Source organism: Sorex fumeus, unplaced genomic scaffold (assembly GCF_029834395.1).
Source record: "Sorex fumeus unplaced genomic scaffold, SorFum_2.1 ptg000029l, whole genome shotgun sequence".
In the NCBI taxonomy this organism is placed as follows: Eukaryota; Metazoa; Chordata; class Mammalia; order Eulipotyphla; family Soricidae; genus Sorex; species Sorex fumeus.
Genome location: NW_026606086.1, coordinates 16,049,116 through 16,070,000, shown reverse-complemented (window position 1 = coordinate 16,070,000; position 20,885 = coordinate 16,049,116). Strand labels below are relative to the sequence as shown.

Sequence of the window (20,885 nt, the reverse complement as noted above, 5' to 3'; positions counted from 1 at the left end):
GTTTGGGCTGGAGCGATAGCACAGTGGGTAGGGCGTTTGCCTTGCATGAAGCCGACCCAGGTTTGATTCCTCCACCCCTCTCAGAGAGCCCGGCAAGCTACCAAGAGTATCTCGCCCACACGGCAAAGCCTGGCAAGCTCCCCGTGACGTATTTGATATGCCATAAACAGTAACAACAAGTCTCACAATTTGTTGTGAGACGTTACTGGTGCCCGCTCGAGCAGATCTATGAACTACGGGAGGAGAGTGCTACAGCGCTAATCTTTTTGTTTGGGTGGGAGTCACACCTGGAAGTTCTCAGGGCTTACTCCTGGCTCTATGTTCAGGGATCACTCCTGATGGGGCTCAGGGGACCCTGTGCAGTGCTAGGGATTGAACCCAGGTTAGCTGCTTGAAGGCTACCTGTTAAGCTATCTCTGTGGCCCCAGAGACCTTTGTAGAGAAACGAGCGTTCAGGGCCCTGCATGACTGCCATGCCAGCCAGCAGTCAGGGTGAGGCGTAACAGCAGGATGTGGTCAGGGAAAGCCACCTGGGGAAAGGAACTGAGGGGGAATCCAGGTGAGACCTTCATGGCCAGCCAGCAGAGACTTGGGACAGTCTGGGCTCTGACGGATGGGCCCTCGAAACCCCTTCCTGCACGGGCTAGAGGTATGACAAGCAGGCGCCAAGGAGGGCATGGGGTTCCACCAGGCTGAGGGAAGGGTGGTCCAAGAGGACAGAGGGGGGTCTCTGCGAGAACCCAAAACCTGGCCTGGGAGGTGGAGAGGAAGGTGGAGGCGGCCGCGGCTGCAGGTCTGAAGGGGAGTCTGAGGGTGCTCGGCCGTGGAGACTCACCTTCCGTCTGTGGGGTGGGGGTTCGATCTGTGGCGTCACTCCCCAGGAAAACTCTCCTGTGAAAGTGGAAAGTTGAAGAACAAAACTGACTTCTCTCTCTCCAGGGAATCAGCGAGGCAATTCCTGAGAGTGGGATTTAGGGGTTCCGGGAGAGGATCTCCGTGTTTTATTTTATTTCTGGGTTGCTTAGGCTGGGGGGCCACACCTGGCTGTGTCCGGGGGACTCCATGTGGTCCCCGGGGTCTACCGGGGCCAACCGTGCGCCAGGCAAGTGCTTTAACCCCTGGACTCTCTCTGGGGCCCCTGGGGCCCGTCCAAGAGGCGGGTCCGCTTCAGGACTGGGGGGTGGAGGGGCGCTCGCAGTTTCCAGCCCCTCCGGGGGTCCCGGGCCCGGCTCAGTGGCCCCTCGGGGCCGGCCGTGATTGTAGGAGGCTCACAATGCAATGCCAAGCCAGGGGGCACGGGCGCGGGACACGCCCCAGCCCCCCGCGCCGCACTCCGCGGGGACCCCCAGGCTGCAGTGCGCGGCCCCGGCGCGCGCAGGTGGCGGTGTCGCCCTGCGCCCCACGTGCGCGCGGCCCGGCCCGCCGGTCAGTGTGCAGGTACGCGGTCGAGGGACACCGCGGCCCCGCGCCCCCGCGCCCCCGTCCCGCCCCACCCCGCGCACCCCGCGCTCCGCGGCGTCCAGCGGCGTCCAGCGGCGGCAGCATGGGGCTCTGCCGGCGTCGGCTCACCTGGTTGCTGCTCCTGCTGGCCGTCATCGCGGGGACCCTCCTGTCCCGGTACCCCGCGGCCCTGCGCGTGGACTCGGAGCCCCGGGCGGGAGTCAGGTAGGGGCCGCGGCGGGCGGGGGCGACCCCTCGGGCTTCTCCGGGCTGAAGGCGTCCTGGGTCCCCGTCTCTGCCGCAGCTCCAAGGGGCCCCACCCCGCCCACGCTCAGGGCACCCACCATCCCCATCGGGGTCACCTCTAGGGTCCAGATGCGGCGGGTCTGGAGTCAGAGCGACGTTCAGCGGCGAGGGCCCTTGCCTTTCCAGTTACCCACCCAGGCTCCGTCCTGGGCACCCTCTAGGGCCCCCCAGCCCACCAGGAGTGGCCCCTGAGTACAGAGCCAGGAGTAAGCCCTGAGCACCGCAGGGTGTGACTCCCAAACCCGCAGATCTGGTGGGTTCTCTTTTTCTCCCCCGATGTGTCTGGAACTTGTCATATCTGCCGAACTCTGGGGCGGTCCCTGGCGGGTCACTGCCCTTTCCACTGACTCTGCTGTTTATTCTGAGAAGCTCCATGGGAGCCCCTGCCAGGAGGGGGTGAGCCCAGGGTCCCGGCCCACCCCGAGGTGCCGGCAGCTCCCCCAGAAGCAGCCCCGCCCACCCCCTGCCGCTGTACCCAGGAGTGAACCCTGATGGTGATTCCAATAACTGAAGGAGTTCGGCTTTACTTCTGGAGTGCCTGGATTTGGGGGGCTGGAAGGGCACCCGCGGTCCGGCCAGCCCTTCCCACCTAACCTTACCCCACAGACAGGATGAAAGGAGCCTGAGAACAGCTTTCGGGAGAAGCTGCTCTAGATGCAGAACCAGGGAGAGGCTGTTGAGGGATGAAGGCGCCAGCCTTGCACCCTGACCCACCTGCACCCCCCTCCCATCCCCCAACTTCAGATCACTGGTGCCTCAGCATATGATCCCAGAGGTCGAGTCCCGAGAAGTTGGAAAACCAGTGAGCCCAGATGGCTCATCAGCCCGACTGTGTGTGTGTCTGTGTGTGTGTCTGTGTGTGTTGGGGGGGGGGTCCTCCACTTCTTACAGTCAGAAGGTGTGAACCTGCTTGCAGCCACATCCACTCTACCTCACAATGGGTTTTTGGTGTTTGTTTGGTTGGTTAGTTTTTGCTTTTTGGGTCACACCTAGTGATGCTCAGGGATTACTCCTGGTTCTACATTTAGGAATTACTCCTAGACCCTTTGCATTGCCGGGAATTGAACCCGGTCAGCCACGTGCCAGGCAAACGCCATCCCTGTTCTGCTGTGACTCTGGCCCTGGTGTTTGGTTTTTCCTTCGGGGGTGCCCCGAGCAGTACCCAGGGCCTAGTCCTGGCTTGGCTTAGAGAAGCGGGGAGAGTGGCCGGGTCACTGATGGAACAAACGTGTGGCTCTGGCCAGGACACGTCCCCTCAAACCTGGCTGCGCTTATTTCTTCCTTCAGAATTTGTTTTGTTCTGGACCATTCCTGGAAGCTCATGCTGTCCCTGGGCCACTGCCGGCAGGGGACCACTGCAGGTGGCATTAAGGGGACTACTGGATGGACCTGGCCCCTAGCCCCCCAGCTGATGGCTGCCCTGCCCATACACCCTGTCCAGGCGTGCAAAACCCCCAGGGGCTGCGCCCAGGCGCCCAGCCAGTGTTCCCGGAAGCCCCTGCTCTGTCACCAGCCCCTCTAGGATCAGGACCGGTCCAGGCAGGTGCCAGTCCTGTGTCCCCATCCCCACCCATCCCACACCTGGAGGTAGATAACAAAAGGTCATTGTTCCCTCACAAGCTGCTAAGCCCAACTCCCCTCACACACACACCCTTCCCCCGCCCCCCCCCCCCCCCCGCCACATCTGCCTCGGGATACTTGGGGCCACCAAGCCCCATTAGGGTGGCCTCTCCCCTCTGTCTGCCCTGATGCTGGGGCTACATGGTGGAGGAGGGGGTCGTAGGGGGTGGGCATTAACCCCTTGCATCCCTCCAGAATAGGTGCTGGGAATAACCAACTACCACCTTTCATGACAACTTGTTTTGGGGAACCCTTGGCAGTGCCAGGGACCAAAGCCAAGGCTCCTCCACAGGGCACTGCCCAGCCCCAATGCCCACCTTAGCCCCGGCCATCTTCAGCTTCTTCCCCTCATGACTTTGTGCCGAGAAAGGCCAACAGGTGAGCCGCTGCCAGAAACACCTCAGAACGGAGGGCACTGGCCTTGCATGCGGTCCACCTGGGTTCGATCCTCGGCACACCGCTGAGCCACTGTGCACGTGTGACCCCTGAGTGCAGAGCCAGAGTAACCCCCAAGCATCACCGGGTGCGACCCCAAAACCAAAAAAAGAAAAAAAAAGAAAAGTGGCAGGAACACCTCGGGTTGTGCCATGTTGATTTTGAGACAGGGATGAATGACGTGCGACTGTCCCCATGTTTGTTTTTCTGCAGCCTGACCTCCGGGCATGTGACCCCCCAGTTTCAGGCACTGGCGGTGAGGGAAGCTTTGGATGAGACCCAGCAGAGTTTCTGGGCCTCCCTCCGTTCCCAGCCGTGGCTGCCACGGGGTGGGATTCTCAACGCCAGGGCCCGGATCCAGCCTGGGGAGTCAGGCTGCAGACGCTGCCCATTAACCATGGCCCAGGGGTGGGGAGGAGCGGCAGGAGGACCCCCCAGGTGAAGGGCCGCCGGATGGAGTGCTGGCTGCGGCTGGGTGTTCCACCGTATCCCTGGCGACTGCTGCTCCCCAGGGTCGGGGGTCCTGGGTGGACCCCGTGAGCACGCGCCAAGCCTGCAGAGAAGCCCACTGGAATTCTGGGAGCACGTGGCTGCAGAGCGGTCAGTCCTTCCCACCGATCCCACCTTCTCACTGCCCCCAGGAGCTCTCTGTCTACCCGTGTACTCGCTGAACCAATGCAGTGGACTTCCTGGACTGGAAAGGTACCTGGGGGCCACATGGGGCGGGGGGGGGAGCGAGGACAAAGACTATTGCCCCCCAGGCCTGCTGAGACCTGTCCACTCGGCTTCCTGCACCCCAACAGCTGGAGGTGATCCAGGCACTCCAGGCCAGCTGCAGAGCTCCTAGAAGTTTCCAGATGTTCAGATGTAGCACTGTAGCACTGTTGCACTGTCTTCCTGTTGTTCATTGATTTGCTCGACCGGGCACCAGTAATGTCTCCATTGTGAGACTTGTTTCTGGCATATCGAATATAACACAGCGGTACGGCGTTTGCCTTGCACGCAGCCAACATGGCCGACCCGAGTTCGATTCCTCCGCCCCTCTTGGAGAGCCTGGCAAGCTACCGAGAGTATCTTGCCCGCACGGCGGGGCCTGGCAAGCTCCCCGTGACGTATTCGATATGCCAGACACAGTAACGACAAAGTCTCCAATGGAGACGTTACTGGGCCCGCTCGAGAAAATCGATGATCAATGGGAGGGCCTTTACTTTTACTTTACTTATATCGAATATGCCCCTGGAAGCTTGCCAGGCTCTGCTGTGCGGGCAGGATACTGTCGGTAGCTTGCCGGGCTCTCCGAGAGGGACGGAGGAATCGAACCTGGGTCGGCTGCATGCAAGGCAAATGCCCTACCCGCTGTGCTATTACTCCAGCCCTTAATAAAGATACATCTGTAAAGATACAGATGTATCTTTATTATTATTAATATTATTATTTTAGCTTGGGCCACACCCTGCGGTGCTCAGGGCTGGCTCCTGGCTCTGCAGCAGGAATCACTCACGGTGGGATTTGGGGGGACCCTGTGGGATGCCAGGGATCGAACCTGAGCCGGGCACTTGCAAGGTCAGAGTCCTTCCCACTGTTCCTATCGCTCCAGGTTTTGGTTTTTGAGTCACACGTATTGGATGTGCAGGGGTCCCCTGCATAGTGTCGCAGGGATTAAAGTTGGGTGGGTGTGTCCAGGTCCCCTCCCTGCTGTCCTGTCTCTTGGCCCCTGAGAGATGGATCTTAAGCAGGCTGGAGTGATAGTACAGCGGGCAGGGCATTTGCCTTGCATGCAGCCAACCCAGGTTCGATTCCCGGAATCCCATATGGTCCCCCAAGCGCCGCCAGGAGTAATTCCTGAGTGCAGAGCCAGGAGTAAGCCCTGTGCATCGCCAGGTGTGAAAAGAAGAAGAAGAAGAAGAAGAAGATGGATCTTACAGGCCCAGAAATATCTTACTACCTAATCCTTTATCAGGATTTATCCTTTATCTAACACCAGGGAAGGTGTTAGAACCTCCATCCTGGGATACCTCTAACGGACGCGCCATCCCAACCTCCTGACTCGGCTGCTTTCCCTAAACACCCCAAAGAGCTGAGACGAGGAAAGTGAGGTGCAGAGAGGCCAAACCCCAGAGGGCACGGGACAGGGGTCGCGGAGTCTCTGCCTGAAACTCCGGCTGCACCCGCTCAGCCACAGCAGAGGCCTGAGAGTTTTGGGGAGATGGGGATTTGACAGGAGTGGTCAGGGCCAGAGAGATAATACAGAGGATCCCCAGAAGCCCATGGGATCCACTGAAACCCTGCCAGAAGTGATCCCTGAGGGCAGAGCCAGGTGTAAGCCCGGAGCACCATCGGGGGTGGCCCAAGTTTTTATTTTTAATGGTTTGAGAGTGTGGGGAACAGCTGGAGGCATAGAGCCCACGGGCTTGGCCCGAGGGCACAACTTTGACCCTGAGTCCCACCCACGCTTGCATCCGCATCATTGCTGGGGAAAGCAGGCCCTGGTGGAGGGTCAGAGATAGGGGCAATGTCGGGGGGCACCACTGCAGCCCCATGCGGGCCATCCCTAGCAAGGGTGTCAGGGTGAGGATTTGGGTCCAGGCTGACAGGGCGCCCAGGGCGGGGTGGGGATGTCCTGCCACTCAAGGGCAGAGCAGTCAGACCCACGCGCTGGGGAACGTGCCCCAGAGAGACGCCAGCTGTGAAATGAGTCACAGGCCAGGATTCTGGGGCCCTTCCAAAGAAGGACTTGCTTGCGGGCTGGAGCGTAGCACAGCAGGGAGAGCGCTGACCTTTCACGCAGCTGACCCGGGTTCGATTCCCAGTATCCCATATGGTCGCCCTAGCACTGCCGGGAGTGATTCCTGAGTGCAGAGCCAGGAGGAACCCCTGAGCATCGCCAGGTGTGACCCAAAAAGAAAAAAAAAAAGAGGACTGGCTCAGGAAGTCTAGAAAGTTTTCCGAGGCCCTCCCCACAACCCAGGTAGGTGCGAGGGTCTAGGGGTGTCTGGCCCCGGAGGCCCCGAGTCTGACCCTCTCCTCCCCGTCAAGCCCTGCCGGCGCTCGGTGCGTGGGGCCGTTCAGCAGCACCCGCGTTTCCAGAGGCTCTTCAACCTCTCTGCCCCGGTGCTGCTCTCGGAGGACCTCCTCACCCCAGAGCTCTGGGCCAGACTGAGCCAGCGCAAAGCCCCCTACGGCTGGCAGGGGCTCTCCCAGCAAGGTGACTGTGCCTCTGACCTTGACCTCTGACCTTCCCGCCCCGCCTCCTGCTCTCAGCCCCGCTACCCTCACCACACGGGTGTGGACCCCAACCCTGTGCACGTCTCTCCAGGACAGCCTGAGGGGTCCGTGGGGCTCCGGGGCGCCCCCTCCCAGCATTCTCATCACCTTGGGGCCCCCTGGCATGGAGAAGCCCACCTCCAAAGGTGACCCCGCCGGCCGAGGCGTGTGGGACCCCCCACTGCCCTCTGCGATCCCATCTGGTCCCTGGGGCTGTCTCCCACGCCCCCTGACTCCCCTTCCCGGTCCCCTCAGTCATCACCTCGACCCTCAGCCTTCTGAAAGGCTCCGACGGCACGGAGCTATTTGGGGGTCGCTGGAGACAGCGCCCCCGCTGCGTTCGTTGTGCCGTGGTGGGCAACGGGGGGATTTTGAACGGCTCCCGCCAGGGGCTGAACATCGACGCCCACGACTTTGTCTTCAGGTACATGGAGCTGGGCGGGGGGGGGGGGGGGGGGACACACTCTGCCCCCGGGGGACGCCCCACCCCGGGGAGGCCTAATTCATGAGGTGGACTTGGGGAGCTGGGAAGGGGTCCCGGGAGAACTGCAGCGGGCTGGGGGGAGTTGGGGTGGTGGCCCCCAGCAAGGAGGCGGCTTGTCGGAGCAGGCTCAATGGCGCCGTGATCAGAGGCTTCGAGCAGGACGTGGGCACCAGAACCTCCTTCTACGGCTTCACAGTCAACACCCTCAAGAACTCCCTCCTGGCCTACAGGAGCCTGGGCTTCACCTCCGTGCCCCAGGGGCAGGTGCGGCCGTCCGGGTTGGTTCAGGGTCTGGGACCGGAGAGGAGACAGGCCAGATAGGAGTGGGAGCAGCTGAGCCCCCAGAAGCTGGGTGCACCCCAGCCCAGGCCAGGCCTGCCCTGTGACACCTACATCACCTGAGCTCATACTGGACCCAGGGAGGGCATCTGGGTACCCCTCGCTCCCGGGCATGGCCACGGTCAGCACAGAAGCCCCCACTGGGATATGGGAACTGAGACCCTTGACTCGAGTATTTGGCTGTTTCCAAATCCCCCCGAAAAAGAAATGTGTGGGGCTGGAGCAACAGCACAGCGGGGGTCCCTGGAGACAGCGCCCCCCGCTGCATTCGTCGTGCTTGGCAATGCGGCTGACCCGGGTTCAATTCCCAGCATCACAGAGGGTCCCCTGAGCACCGCCAGGAGTAATTCCCGAGTGCAGAGCCAGGAGTAACCCCTGAGCATCGCCGGGTGTGACACAAAAAGCTAAAAAAGAAAAATGGGTGTCCCCGAGCCCTCCCTGCACAGGCCGGGGACTGGAGGGGCGGGTGGCCAGAACTGGGGTCTGCCTGCTGGCTCCCAGTGAGGTAAAGGTAAAGGTAAAGGCCCTCCCGTTGATCGTCGATTTGCTCGAGCGGGCCCAGTAACGTCTCCATTGGAGACTTTGTTGTTACTGTGTCTGGCATATCGAATACTCTTGGTAGCTTGCCGGGCTCTCCAAGAGGGGCAGAGGAATCGAACTCGGGTCGGCCATGTTGGCCGCTTGTAAGGCGAACGCCCTACCCGCTGTGCTATCGCTCCAGCCCAGTCACACCCAACTGCTTCCTCAGGAGCCTCTGGAAGACCCCAGGATAAGGGTCCATGGGCCTCAGAGGCTGGCGTGGTCTCCAGAAACTTCCTCCTAATGCAGAGTCCAGGAGTCCATGGGGCACCCGAGTCATGGCCTGCCTGCCATGTGGCCCCGGTACCCGCCTGAGTTAGCAATCACTGCCGTGTGGGTCCCCCCACACGGCAAATGTTGATTATCAGGCAGTTTCAGGGGTCGGGAATGTTGGGGGAAGCTTAGCTGAGTTTGTTTGTTTTTTGGGTCACACCCTGGCGATGCTCAGGGGTTATTCCTGGCTTTGCACTTAGGAATCACTCCCGGCGGTGCTCGGGGGACCATATGGAATGCTGGGAATCGAACCTGGGTCAGCCGCGTGCAATGCAAAAGTCCTACCCGCTGTGCTAGTGCTCCAGCCCATGAGTGGTTTTTGTTTTGTTGTCACACTCAACAGTGCTCGGGATCACTCTTGGCTCTGTGTTCAGGGATCACTCCTGGTGGGGCTCAGGGGACCATATGGGGGGCCGGGGATCAAACCCAATGAGCCGCGTGCAAGCGCCCTCCCCGCTGTGCTATCGCTCTGGCCCCCTTAGCCGAGTTTTAGCTCAGGGCCCGCCTCTCATGACTTGGTCATTTGAAGGCCTGGGGGTCTGTGTGGGACAGCCGAGACCTAGGGCTTGTCCAGCTCGCCCGATGCTGCTGCTTCTCTTGTGTCAGACGGGAGATACTCTCCTGCCGACTCAGCGCAGGGCCAGCACCTGCCAGCTCACCCGGACCCTGGAGGTCCGTGGGTGCTCCAGGCAGACGGGACAGTCAGCTGGAGGCCCCCTGCAGCTCCGGGCTGAGAGCAGAGGGGCGGCCCTTACTACGGACCCTGCCCGTGGCCGTCTGGCCCAAGAGCCCGTGTGTGGCCCCTCCAGGACCTGCGCTACATCTTCATCCCCTCCGGCATCCGCGACTACGTGATGCTCAGGTCAGCCCTTCTGGGAGAAGAGGTCCCCGAGGGCCATGACAAAGGGGACAGGTGAGCGGGGTGGGGCCCCCAGGGACAGCCTCTGATGGGACGCCGGGGACCCCGCCCCCGCTCTGACCCAACAAAGGGCCCCCAGCTGGTCATCGGGGCCCTTTGTGACCCAGGCAGGCCTGACGCCGGGGGAGGGGGCTCCCGAGGAACATCAGGTGGACCTACACCTCCCAACACCAATGAGCTCCCCCTCCCGCACCCCTAATCCGTCCCCCACCCAGTCCCCCTCCCAGTCCCGCTCCAACCAGGTGGCCCCGTCGGGCAGCCAGCAGGGCTACCGCTCGGGCTCCGCCCCCTCCCCGTCCCCCACGCGGGGGGGCTCGTCCCGCGGCCCCACCCCCAACGCCTCCCAGCCGTCCTCCCGGGCGTCCTCCCTGGCCCCCAGCCCGCACGTGCAGCATGTCCCGCGGAGGTCCTCGGGCCAGGGCCCCACCCCGCCCACCTCCAAGTCGCCCTCCCAGTCCGGCTTCAAGGTGCTGTCCCGGAACCCGTCGCTGACACCCGCGGGCCTCACGCGGTCCTCCACCTACTTCGGCCCCATCCCCTCCACCACCTACATCGGGCCGGTGCGGGCCATCCCCTCCCAGATCGCCCCCTACGTGCCCCGCTTCCTGAAGGAGCCCCCCTTCTTCCAGCCGCCGACGTCCCAGCTGCCCCAGAACGGCTGCTTCCCCTGCCCCTTCCCGTGCCAGGAGGAGCGGGCCGAGCGCCAGCGCCCGCGGCCCCCCGACTCCCTCTACTTCCCCCTGCTGCCGCCCCCCCCACACCTGCCCCAGGTGCGCAGCAGCTTCCCCACGCCACCGGCCCTCTTCACGCCGCCCTCCTCGCTCTCCTACACGCTGCCCACCGACGTGCTGGTGAGCGGGAAGCCGCACGTGGTGCCCACCTCGCTGCCCGCCACCTTCTACACGCCCTTCTCCCGCTTCTACACCCACCCGCGCCCGCGCCGCACCCGGCGGCTGCTCAGCCCCCTGCCGGGCTCCCTGTCCCTCCCGCCCGCCGTCCAGAGCCAACTGGACGGGATCGGCCGCTCTGTCCACTTCTTCCGCGACTCGTAGGCCTCAGAAGTACTTCGGACCGGACGCCTCTGCCGGCAAGTTCAAATTGCTCCATCCCGACTTCATCAGCTACCTGACCGAGAGGTACCTGCCGGCCGGGTCCCCCCCCACCCCGCAGTGGCAGATGCTTCTGTGGCACAGGCCAGGAGGGAGACCCTCAGGGCTGTCCCCTCCATCCCGCATCCTAAGGGTGTCCACCTGGAGATGCTCTGGGCTCCCAGTCCACGATGGGCGGATACCACAGGTCACCCCCAGGCCCTACACAGCAGTGAGGCTCCCGCAGGTGGCGGGCAGGGGGCTGGGAACCCGTACCCGGTTCCCAACCTTCTGGACTCCAGGCACCACAGGGCACGGGCACTGCCCGCCTGGTCTCCCGTGGCCCCGTCTGAGGGTGTGACAAGGGGTCTGGGTCTCGGGCTGTCCTGGGGTGAGGCCAAGTGGAGGGGTCCCGGGGAGTGGGCAAGAGGGCAGGATTGCCCGGTGTCGCGTCTGTCCCCGACTTCCGCTCAGGTATTCGCTGCACCCCAGGCCAGCAGCCGGGGTGTGTGGGGGGAATGTAGGGAGGAAGGCCAGAAGGGCCCTGGCGGCCACCCAGCCCCGCTGCCTCTCTGCTCGCAGGTTTTTGAAATCCAAGTTCATCAAGACAAAATTTGGGAACCTGTATATGCCTAGCACGGGGGCCCTCATGCTGCTCACAGCTCTGCACACCTGTGACCAGGTAAGCGCTCAGGGACACCCTCAAAGGCCAGTGCGTCACTTGCTCCCCTCTGGGGCTCCCGAACCAGCTCTGCCGTCCCCACAGCTCGGCAGCCACTGGTCACACCACCACCCTGGGCAAATGTCCGTCTCGGCAGAACTGTGTTCTGTCTTTCCCAGCCTCCGAGGTCCTGCCCCCTAACAGCTGGTTAGGAGGGAAGTTGGCTGGGTCTTTTGTTAAGTTTTTGGTGTTTGGGTCACACTCAGCAGTGCTCAGGGGTCACTGGCAGAGCTGGGGTACCTTGGGGGGCGTTGGGGTCGCCATGTGCAAGGCAGACGCCTTGTCCTCTGAACTATCAGGCCCCAGGGGCGGGCATCGAGGCAAGGCTTGGTGGGCTTTCCCTGTCACACCTCAGGGGGCTGGGGTCAGGAGGCAGGTCAGGGCCATGTGCTCTGCCCTGTCCAGGTCAGTGCCTACGGATTCATCACAAGCAACTACAAGAAGTTTTCTGACCACTACTTTGAGCGCGTCAGGAAGCCGCTGGTTTTCTACGTGAACCACGACCTGTCCCTGGAGGCCACGCTGTGGAAGTCCCTGCACGAGGCAGGCATCCTTTGGCTGTACCAGCGCTGAGCCCGCCGGGGTCCCTGCAGCCCAGTGACCAGGACTGCCCATCCTGCCCCAGGCAGAAACCGCCCAGACAGAGGCAGGGTGACACCACTTGAGGGACCAAGTCTTAACACGACCCAGTGCGACCCACAGCTGGTGCCAAGGGACTTTAGGGATGCCAGCGGGCACCCTGAGGTCACAGAGTTCCAGAGGGACACACGCGCTCCAGCCTGAACACCTTGTAGCGCATATCCAACCCCCAACTTTAGGACTCAGCCCGGCAGAATTTCCGGGAGAACAGACACCTGCTGTCAGCTGAAGCCCAGAGGCCAGTAAGTTCGATGCTAAGCGGCTGCATAAATAACCACAGCGGAAAGGGTAGAAGCATGTCTCATTGTTTGTGGCGGGGACCAACTAGGGATGGTGCCTAATGGGGGGAGTTCAGGGCTCTGCAATGTGGAGAGGCAAAGGAGGGCGGCCAGGCTTCGTCAGAGATGTGTGTGTGGTTGTTAGGTGAACCCTCGGATTCCCATCACAAGTGATGGGCCGGATGTCATGACCTTTCCCGCGGCAGGAAGCGTCCGCAGTCAACCCTGAACACACCCTGGATTTACTGTTCCAGGGGTGGATGCCGCAGTGGCACTGGGCCACGGTCCCAGCAGCAGCCCTGGAGGAACTGTTGCTTCCTCCAGGGGACTTGGCAGTTTGGTCCCTGGCAGGACAAGGCTCTCCACAAGCTACCTGTGCCGGGCTGCCTGTACGTAACTGGCACAAAGGCCAGAGCCATGTGGGGGAGTTGGGAAGGGTCTCGCAGGAACCCTGGACAGGACCAGCACCCCAGCAATCCCACCCCTCACCCACATTCCCGTCACCCTATTTCCAAGGGATCCAAGAGCCTTTGGTGGGTGGCAAGACCCAGAGTGACCCTCACGCAGATGTGATCCCCAGCACCCCAGGTGGTCTCCCAGACCCCGCCAGGAATGAGCCCTGAGCACTGCTGGATGGGACCCAAAAGAGGAAAAAAAACAACAAACCACTGACACTTTGTGTCCTCAGGACACTGCAGTGAAGGCTGGAGATGAGGTTCCGGTCACTCGACATGATGTCTATGCACTGGCAGAAAGCTGAGACCCACAACAGGCCTTTAAACCATTTATTCGCGTTTCAGAGAAAACCCCCAGCCAGTTCCCCGCCATCAGAGGTCGCCAACAGTTCTGGGGAGTCTGGGACTAGCCCAGCCCAGGGCTGCGGCGATGGGATTCTGAGCGTCCTTGGTCACAACCTCATTTCTGGAGCCGCTGGAGTCTGTCGCCGGGCCTGGGGGTACGACAGTCAGGACAGAGGGAGATGGTCTGGGAGCCGAGTAACCGGTGCAGCACGTGGTGCCCACCTGAGCCGAGAGAAACCCAAAGGCGCGAGGGCTGAGAGGCCGCCTCGGACCAGGGGGTTTACCCTGTATCTGACCCCCCTAACCCTCAAGCGTACTCTAACTTTTTTAGCTTTTTGGGGTCACACCCAGAGGTTACTCTTGGCGATGCTCAGGGAACCATATAGGAGGCCGGGAATAGAACACGGGTCAGCTGCGTGCAAGGCAAATGTGTCCCCTCTGCTGTGTTGTCGCTCCAATCCCTACACTTTGTCTTTTGAGCTACACCCAATGGTGCTCAGAGCTCCAGAGACGGACCCCAGGAGCCGCCCGCCCCCTCCTGCGCCCCTCCCCCCAGCGGCTCCCCTTGCAGGTCACAGGCTACTGGCCTCAGAATACCCCTCGCAGAGCTTTCTAGGTGACCAAAATATTCAGCCGCAGCTAGAAATACCCCTTCTGTGAATGTCAACAGAAACAAAGGCATCTGTGTCCACGCGGAGCCTGGCACGTGGGCAAAGCCAGACCCTGCCCTGCCCAGGGACACTCTGTTGGCAGCCGAGTCTTCCAGAAGGAGCGAGACGCGTGTGTCCAGCCCCAGGACCACTAAATTCTGCCAAGACCAGGCAGGAGGACAGAAAACCGAGCCACGGTTCACTGACGCCCATCAGGATGCCTGCAGCCAACCCGGCAGCCCACCACAAGACCCCTCAGAGCACGACCCCAGGCCAGAGCAATAGCACAGGAGGGAGGGTGTCTGCCTTGCACACAAGGCAGCCTGGGTTTAATCCCGGGTGATCCCTGACCACCGCTGGGTTTGGCACCCCCACCGCCCCGCAATGTGGAACCCCTCGGCCACTTGCCTGCCAAGCCCCCAGCCTCAGACCATGGTTTTCCCTCAGGCAAGAAACTCAGACAGGGATAACGAACCATCATCGGCTGGGGCACTGTCAGGGCAGCTGGGGGCAGGGACCCGCCCAGGAGGTGTCCCCCCACTTACTGGGTCCAGGCCACCGGTGCGCCTGCATCTTCCGGAGCAGCTGCTTCTGCCAGGAACAGGGTCAGGCCTGGATCGGGGAAATGACACAAAGCCCCACTCATGCCGTGCTGGCCTCAGACGGAGCCAAAATGTCAGGCCAGGCCCGGAGCTGAGCGTCAGTCACACAATATCCACACAGAAGGCCGCTGCCTTCAGACAGGGATAACGCATCATCACAGCTCAGGGCTGACGAGGAAACTGCCTTGCAGGTGGCTGGCCACAGGCTCATGTGCTCATGTCCCCTGAGCACTGCGGGGGAGGCCTCGAAATGAAACCAAAGCAGGGCAGGGCCTGCCCGCCTGCAGCAGGAGCCTGACCAGGAGGAGAGGACCAGCATCTGCGAGCCCCGCACCAGGGGTGCTGCTCCCCAGGAAACAGGCGCGCCGCCCAAACAGGAGCACTTGCGGCAGAGTCCAGGCAGGCCATGCGGGTGGTTCTCATGCATGTGAGGTGTTCACTGCCAGGACGGGGCCAGTCGTCCACACGTGCTGGGAGGTGGGGCAGCCGTACTGTGCAGGACATTTGGCCCCAGCCGCGCACTGCCACCACTCCCAGCCCCCACTCAGAACCACGACAGCAGGCAGGGGCTCAACAACAGCCCAAGAAGAAGGTGAATGCTCAAAGAACTGAAACGGGGTGCCTGCCTTGCATGCAGTGGACCTGGGTGGGTCGGATCCCTGGCACCTCGTAAGGTCCCCACCATGAAGTAATCCCTGAAGGGGGCCGATGTGGCCCCCAAACCTTAAAAAACAAAAAAACCCTAAAGGCCCTAAGAGTGGCTGTAGTTAGCATAGCACACTAGGCAGGGCATTTGCCTTGTACACAACTGACCTGGGTTCGATCCCCTCCTCCTTGTATAGCTCCCTCACCACAAGAAGTAACTACTGCGTGGAATCAGGAATAAGCCCTGGCCACCAGGTGTGGCCTTCTCCCAGCCAAAAATCATTAGCTAAGTTGAAGATGGGGCCAAAGCAGAGCAGGGAGGGCGTCTGCCTTGCATGCCAGTGACCCGGATTTGATCCCCAGCCCTGCTTTGTATTTCCCAAACCCCAAGCCAGGAGTAACTCCTGAGCGTTGCTGGGAGTGACCCAAAAGCAAAATAAACAACTGGGTGGCAGAACAAACTTTCAAGCTCATTAAATTTTTTTCAGGGGGGGGGAGAGGAGGGGGGTTTGAGGGGCGGGGAAGGAACACTCCCAAGCAGTGTTCAGGGGCACATCCCAGCAATGACAAGCTGGACGGCTCTATGCTGGGGTCTCAGGTGCAGGGGTGGGGGCATTTGGTGGCACGGAATGAACCAGAGCCAGGCACGCCCCTGACACCTGCGCCACCTCGCCAGCCTTGATCTCAGCTAACTGTTCCCGACCACGCCTTACGGGGCTCAGGCCATGCAGATCCCGGAACCAGCCCTGGACGCTAGCACAGGAGGCCCGCATAGGGTGTGTCTCCCCAGCACAGGGAGGGAAACACTGACCCACAGGCCACTCTGAGAACAGCTGCTGTGTGAGGGGCCCGGGAGAGCATCCCCGTCACATCCCTTACAGGAGGCAAGTCACCGGGAGCTGTTGCCCAGACCAACGTGGCACGGGATCACAGCCTGTGCCCGAGCTGGGAATCTCACCCTCAGGGAGTGCAGCGTGAAGAGCTTCCCATTTGGCGTCTTAGGATGACAGCGCTCCCATGGCAGTCCCTGAAGTCTGCACCCACCTTTTATCTGAAAGAGCAAACGTGAGCAACGTTGGGGCCGGATCAATAGCACAGCAGGGAGGGCAATTTGCCTTGCACGCGGCCGACCTGGGTTTAATTCCCAGCACCCCACATGGTCCCCCGAGTACCGCCAGGAGTGATTCCTGAGCGCATGAGCCAGGAGTAACCCCTGTGCATCGCCAGGTGTGACCCAAAAAGCTAAATAAATAAATACATTGTTTAAAAAAAAAGAAAACGGTGAGCAACGCACTTCTGTAGAGTCAGGCGGGTGCTGACCCAGAACCTCGGCAATTCAGTTTCTCACAAAAGGTGCCCCCTGCCGGACAGCTCCCCCAGTGCGCCCACTGGCCGGCATTTCTAGAACCCAGAACCCGCAACACAACTCCCAGTCTCCACCATCAACCCCGGGCAAGGGCAGCAGCCATTTCCGATGCAAACACTGACACCTAGTGGCCACCACTCAGTTCCCTGAACTGGTCTCGGGTGTCAGAGGGGCATACGGTAGGCCTTGCCACCCTCCTGCCCTGGTCAACACCCATACCTGGCCTGTACCCATTCGTACTCATTTGGGGGCTCTAGTCCTGACTGGAGGGTGGGGGAATTCAGGACTGTGAATCTTAAGGGGGGGGGGGGGGGGTGTAGCAGCGACCCCTGGTGGCGCTCGGGAAAACATACACAGTGATGGGGATTTCAACCAGGCTCCACCTAAGAGGCCCACTGTAAGGAAAGTACTTACCTCCCAGGCCCATTATTGGTTCCTCCTTAAACCTGCAGGTCTGCTCCTCACCGCCAATGTCTGCCAATGTCACTTGCGGGAGAAAAGCATAACGTTAACCCGAGGCTCACTGTATAACTAGTTCTCCATCACCCCACAGATCACCATGTGATGAATTGAGATTGAAAGCCAGTGACCCAGGCCGGAACGCCAGGACACGGGAGGGCACTTGCTTTGCAAGTGGCTGACCCGGGTTCGATTCCCAGCATCCCCACACGGTGCCCGAGCACTGCCAGGAGTAACTCCTGAGTGAGAGCCAGGAGTAACCCCAGAGCAACTCCGAGTGTGGCTTGCTTGCACGCACACATACACGTTCTTAATAGCACTGTCCTCCCATTGTTCATCAATTTGCTTGAGCGGGCACCAGTAACGTCTCCATAGTGAGACTTGTTACTGTTTTTGGATTGAATACACCACGTATTCAATTCGTGGTGTATTGAATACACCACGGGGAGCTTGCCAGGCTCGGCCGTGCAGGTGGGATACTCTCGGTAGCTTGCAGGGCTCTCTGAGAGGAACAGAGGAAACAAACCCGGCCCACCACGTGCAAGACAAACGCCCTACCCATTGTGCTATCGCTCCATTATCATCCTTAATAAGGCAGCAAAAATAAATTTTCCAAAAGCATCAACGAACGGGATCAGAACAAAAATAACAGGTGAGGGCGCTTTGTGCTCATGGCCGACTCAGGTTCGATCCCCGGCATCACATGTGGTATCCACAGGAGTGATCCCCAAGCAAAGGGGCAGAATTAAGCCCCGGGCATAGCCACCCCCAAGAGAAGCCAAAGATGGAGGTTATCCTCCTTCGGGTACTCCGGAGGTTCATACTGATGTAGGCAGACAGGGAAGACCCCCTCCCAAGCCAATGGTAAAAGCCGACCTTGCAAAACATAGGAAAAAAGTGGAACTAAGGCCTGATCAGACCCTCACCTAGCTACAGAAACAGGCCCAGAGAAGCTCCTGCAGAAACAAAAGGCCGGGAAAGGGATTTCAAGGAAGACCATCACCACTCCCAAGCCCTCCTTCCCCCGGAACCTCCTTTTACCTAGGTAGAAGCCCACGTGGGGACAGGTTGGAGAAACCCTACGAAGGCCACCTTGAACAAAGGCAGGGCATATGCTGCCCGAGCCCATGTGCTGCTTGCGCCCACGTCCCTCGAGCACGTGTCGCCCGCATCTCCCCTCTTGAGATGGGGACTTTCATACTTCCGGGCAGGGCTCTCTCCGCCCTTGGAGTGTTAGGACCCACTTAGCTGTGGAACTGCCATGCCAGGTTTTGTGGCCTTCAGAGTGACAAGGCTTCTCCCAGGAACAAGAAAAGCACAAAAACCGGATGCTTTTGTCAAGGACTACACCCCCAGAATGTAACTGTTAGGGAGTGGGCTGGACCTCACGAGGCCAAATTAAAAAAAAAGAAAGTATAAGAACCCGCTGAATCTGGTGCTCGAGGCCCTTGCTTGGACCCCAGCTGGCTGGAATAATAAACCTCGCTCTGTGATTTGCATTATCGGCGGTTCTGTCCTCGAGGAGGGATGGTCGACTCGGGACTCACCAGAGAAGCCGGGGCTCTCTCCAGAGCACTTAAACCTCTCTCCCACTTTCTCTTCCTCCTTCCCTGAACTTAAACCTCCCGACAAAACGCTTCCCCTCGCTGCTCGCCTACTCCGGACGTTCTTCTCTGCGACGCGAGACAAGATCCCAGTAAGCCTGGGGCTGGAGCGATAGCACAACGGGTAAGGCGTTTGCCTTGCACGTGGCCTTCCTGGGGTTCGATTCTCAGCATCCCCTAGGGTCCCCCGAGCACCGCCACGAGTGATTCCTGAGTGCAGAGCCAGGAGGAACCCCCTGTGCAATGCCCGTGTGTGAGCCCCAAAAAAGAAAAAGAAAATTACAAGAAAAAAAAATCCCAGTAAGCCTGGGTCCTGGTGGCGGGGCGGACGGGGAGAAGGCGACAGTCCTCCTCCTCCCGACGCACGCGGGGCCCCCCTGCGGCCCGACGCCGCCCACCCCCAACGGGCACCTACCGCCTGGGCCGGGCCGGAGATCGGGGCCGGTTGCGGTGCCGCTCCCGAAGGGCGGGATGGGGCCAAGCCCCCTCTCCGCAAGGCGTTGTCCCAACCCCTCCGCGCCCCGCCACCGTGCCACGGAAGATCCTGTCTCCCCCCACCCCCGTCAGCGAAACTCACCCCCTCCACAAGCCCGAGGCCGCACGAGCCGCGCGGAGACCCCCGCAAGCCGCCATGACTGCGAGCACGTGGCGGCCGCGCCTGCGCCCTAATCACCCCTGTAGTCTCGCGGGACTCTCGCGAGACGGGGAGGGGGCTGATGGGAAATGTAGTCCGGGCGCCGGCCGGAAGGGGAGTTCGGACAGCTCCCGCCCCCAGGGGCGCCTCCTGGCCCGGCGACGCGGGGGCTGGGCCCGCCTGGTAACCGGCTACCGCCGGGGACGGGAGAGAGCTGGGGCGGCGGGACGTCGCGGGCACGTTGGGGAACGAAGATGGGCGCGCGCTTCTGCCCCCCAGATCCCTCCGTCCCCGGGGGCACGTGTTGGCCGTGCGGAAACCTCGCGGGGGGCCTCACTTAGGGGACAACGACGCCCGGCCGGGTTGCGAGCCGGAGAGGCCCGTGCATGTCATGCAGGGCGAACCGGGGGGGCGAGGGGGTCTCTGGGCGCGGAGGGCGGCGGGAGGCGGGCCCCGGGGAGCGGAGGTTCGACGGCCGCGGGCGCCGCTTTTAGCGCCGGGCGGCAGGGGGCGCCCGAAAGCCGCGGCCCGAGCCCGCCCGCCGCTGCGCCCAGACCCCGAAGCGGCTTCAACGCCCCGACCCGGACTCTACCCGGCGCTGCAGGTCCCCCCGGCTGTGGGTGGCTCTATTTCCGAGGAGGGAAAGAAACATCATTAGGTTACGAAACTGATTTTCGAAGTGTTGTTTTTTTCAAGCCGTCACCCTGGTTGCCTGTCCTGAAAGAACAACGGAGCAAAACAAGTAGAGCCGGGGCCAGAATTTACACTTATTTGGAAATTAGTTTAAATATGCGAGACTTAAAAAAAAAACCTTCTCTGAATTAACCTCCCCAGCCCGGTCCTCATCCACCCTTCCCTGAGCGATGATCTCAGGCCTAGGGCCATAGGACTCTTGCTGCATGTATGTTTTCAAGTTCCCACAGTGGGTGAGGTTTGCCTCCCTTAATTGGATCCCAAGCTCCTTGAGACAAGAGCCGGCTCAGCTATTCCTTTTTCCCCTTTCCATTTCCTCCCGGGGCCTGGCTGGTGCACTCCTGCCTCTCAGCTCACATGGTGCCCAGCAAATAACCATTAACTCAGCAACGACTTCCGTCTTGTAAAATTGGCCCTTGGGTTTCTCTCTGCCTGGTCCTTGAAGTCAAATGATCTCTCGATCATTAGAGAGAGAGAGAGAATGGAATCTCTTCTTGCAGACAAGTTCTTCTCACTGCAGACTTGGGAAGGGAATTTTGAAGCTGGCGCTGAGCTGTCCGTGGAGCTGAGCAAAGTCCCTGTGGCAGGCCGAGTTCTGCCAGCTAGCATTTACTTGCCACTGGCGCTGGGGCTGTGTACAGCACCCCGTGCTAGGCGAGCCCACACGGAGAGGTGGCAAGGGGGGCCAGGCCGGGCTGCCACCCGGTAAACTCTCGCCCTGCCATGTCCAACTTAGCTATAAAGAGCCTTTCTGGGGCTGGAGCAATAGGACAGCGGGTAGGGCGTTTGCCTTGCACGTGGCCGACCCGGGTTCGATTCCCAGCATCTCATGTGGTCCCCTGAGCACCGCCAGGAGTAATTCCTGAGTGCATGAGCCAGGAGTAATCCCTGTGCATCGCTGGGTGTGACCCAAAAAGAAAAAAAAAAGAAGAGCCTTGCCTTGGAGTGGGCAGATTTTCTGTGGCCTTGTGGGTCGCTGGGGAATGATAGTGGAGATGGAGTTGCGGTGAGGTGTGCAGGGGTCAGAGAGATAGCCCGGGGGAGGTT

The 20,885-nt window shown here is 61.0% G+C and overlaps 3 protein-coding genes, 1 long non-coding RNA gene and 1 other non-coding gene across 6 annotated transcripts in view; 3 read left to right on the top strand and 2 right to left on the bottom strand.

Annotated features, from left to right (window-relative positions):
- JMJD6 (jumonji domain containing 6, arginine demethylase and lysine hydroxylase) overlaps nt 1-20,885 on the top strand; it is a 151,015-nt gene that overhangs the window by 83,019 nt on the left and 47,111 nt on the right. The window lies entirely within an intron of this gene.
- On the top strand, nt 1,544-12,041 carry ST6GALNAC2 (ST6 N-acetylgalactosaminide alpha-2,6-sialyltransferase 2). Its single transcript, XM_056115359.1, has 8 exons — nt 1,544-1,660; nt 6,838-7,006; nt 7,321-7,489; nt 7,675-7,813; nt 9,550-9,653; nt 10,712-10,795; nt 11,330-11,429; nt 11,874-12,041. The coding sequence occupies exons 1-8, from the start codon at nt 1,544-1,546 to the stop codon at nt 12,039-12,041; spliced, it is 1,050 nt and encodes a 349-aa protein (XP_055971334.1).
- On the top strand, nt 9,833-10,711 carry LOC130024849 (uncharacterized). The gene has a single exon (XM_056115655.1). The coding sequence runs from the start codon at nt 9,833-9,835 to the stop codon at nt 10,709-10,711; it is 879 nt and encodes a 292-aa protein (XP_055971630.1).
- On the bottom strand, nt 13,166-19,163 carry LOC130024857 (uncharacterized). Of its 2 annotated transcripts, none has more exons than XR_008792612.1 (5): nt 19,089-19,163; nt 16,863-16,934; nt 16,041-16,133; nt 14,381-14,447; nt 13,166-13,407 (listed from the first exon to the last, which is right to left on the bottom strand). It is a non-coding gene; the product is annotated as an uncharacterized LOC130024857 (long non-coding RNA). The 2 variants fall into 2 exon arrangements; XR_008792613.1 differs by having other exon boundaries at nt 13,166-13,334.
- On the bottom strand, nt 14,254-14,324 carry LOC130024994 (small nucleolar RNA R38). The gene has a single exon (XR_008792631.1). It is a non-coding gene; the product is annotated as a small nucleolar RNA R38 (small nucleolar RNA).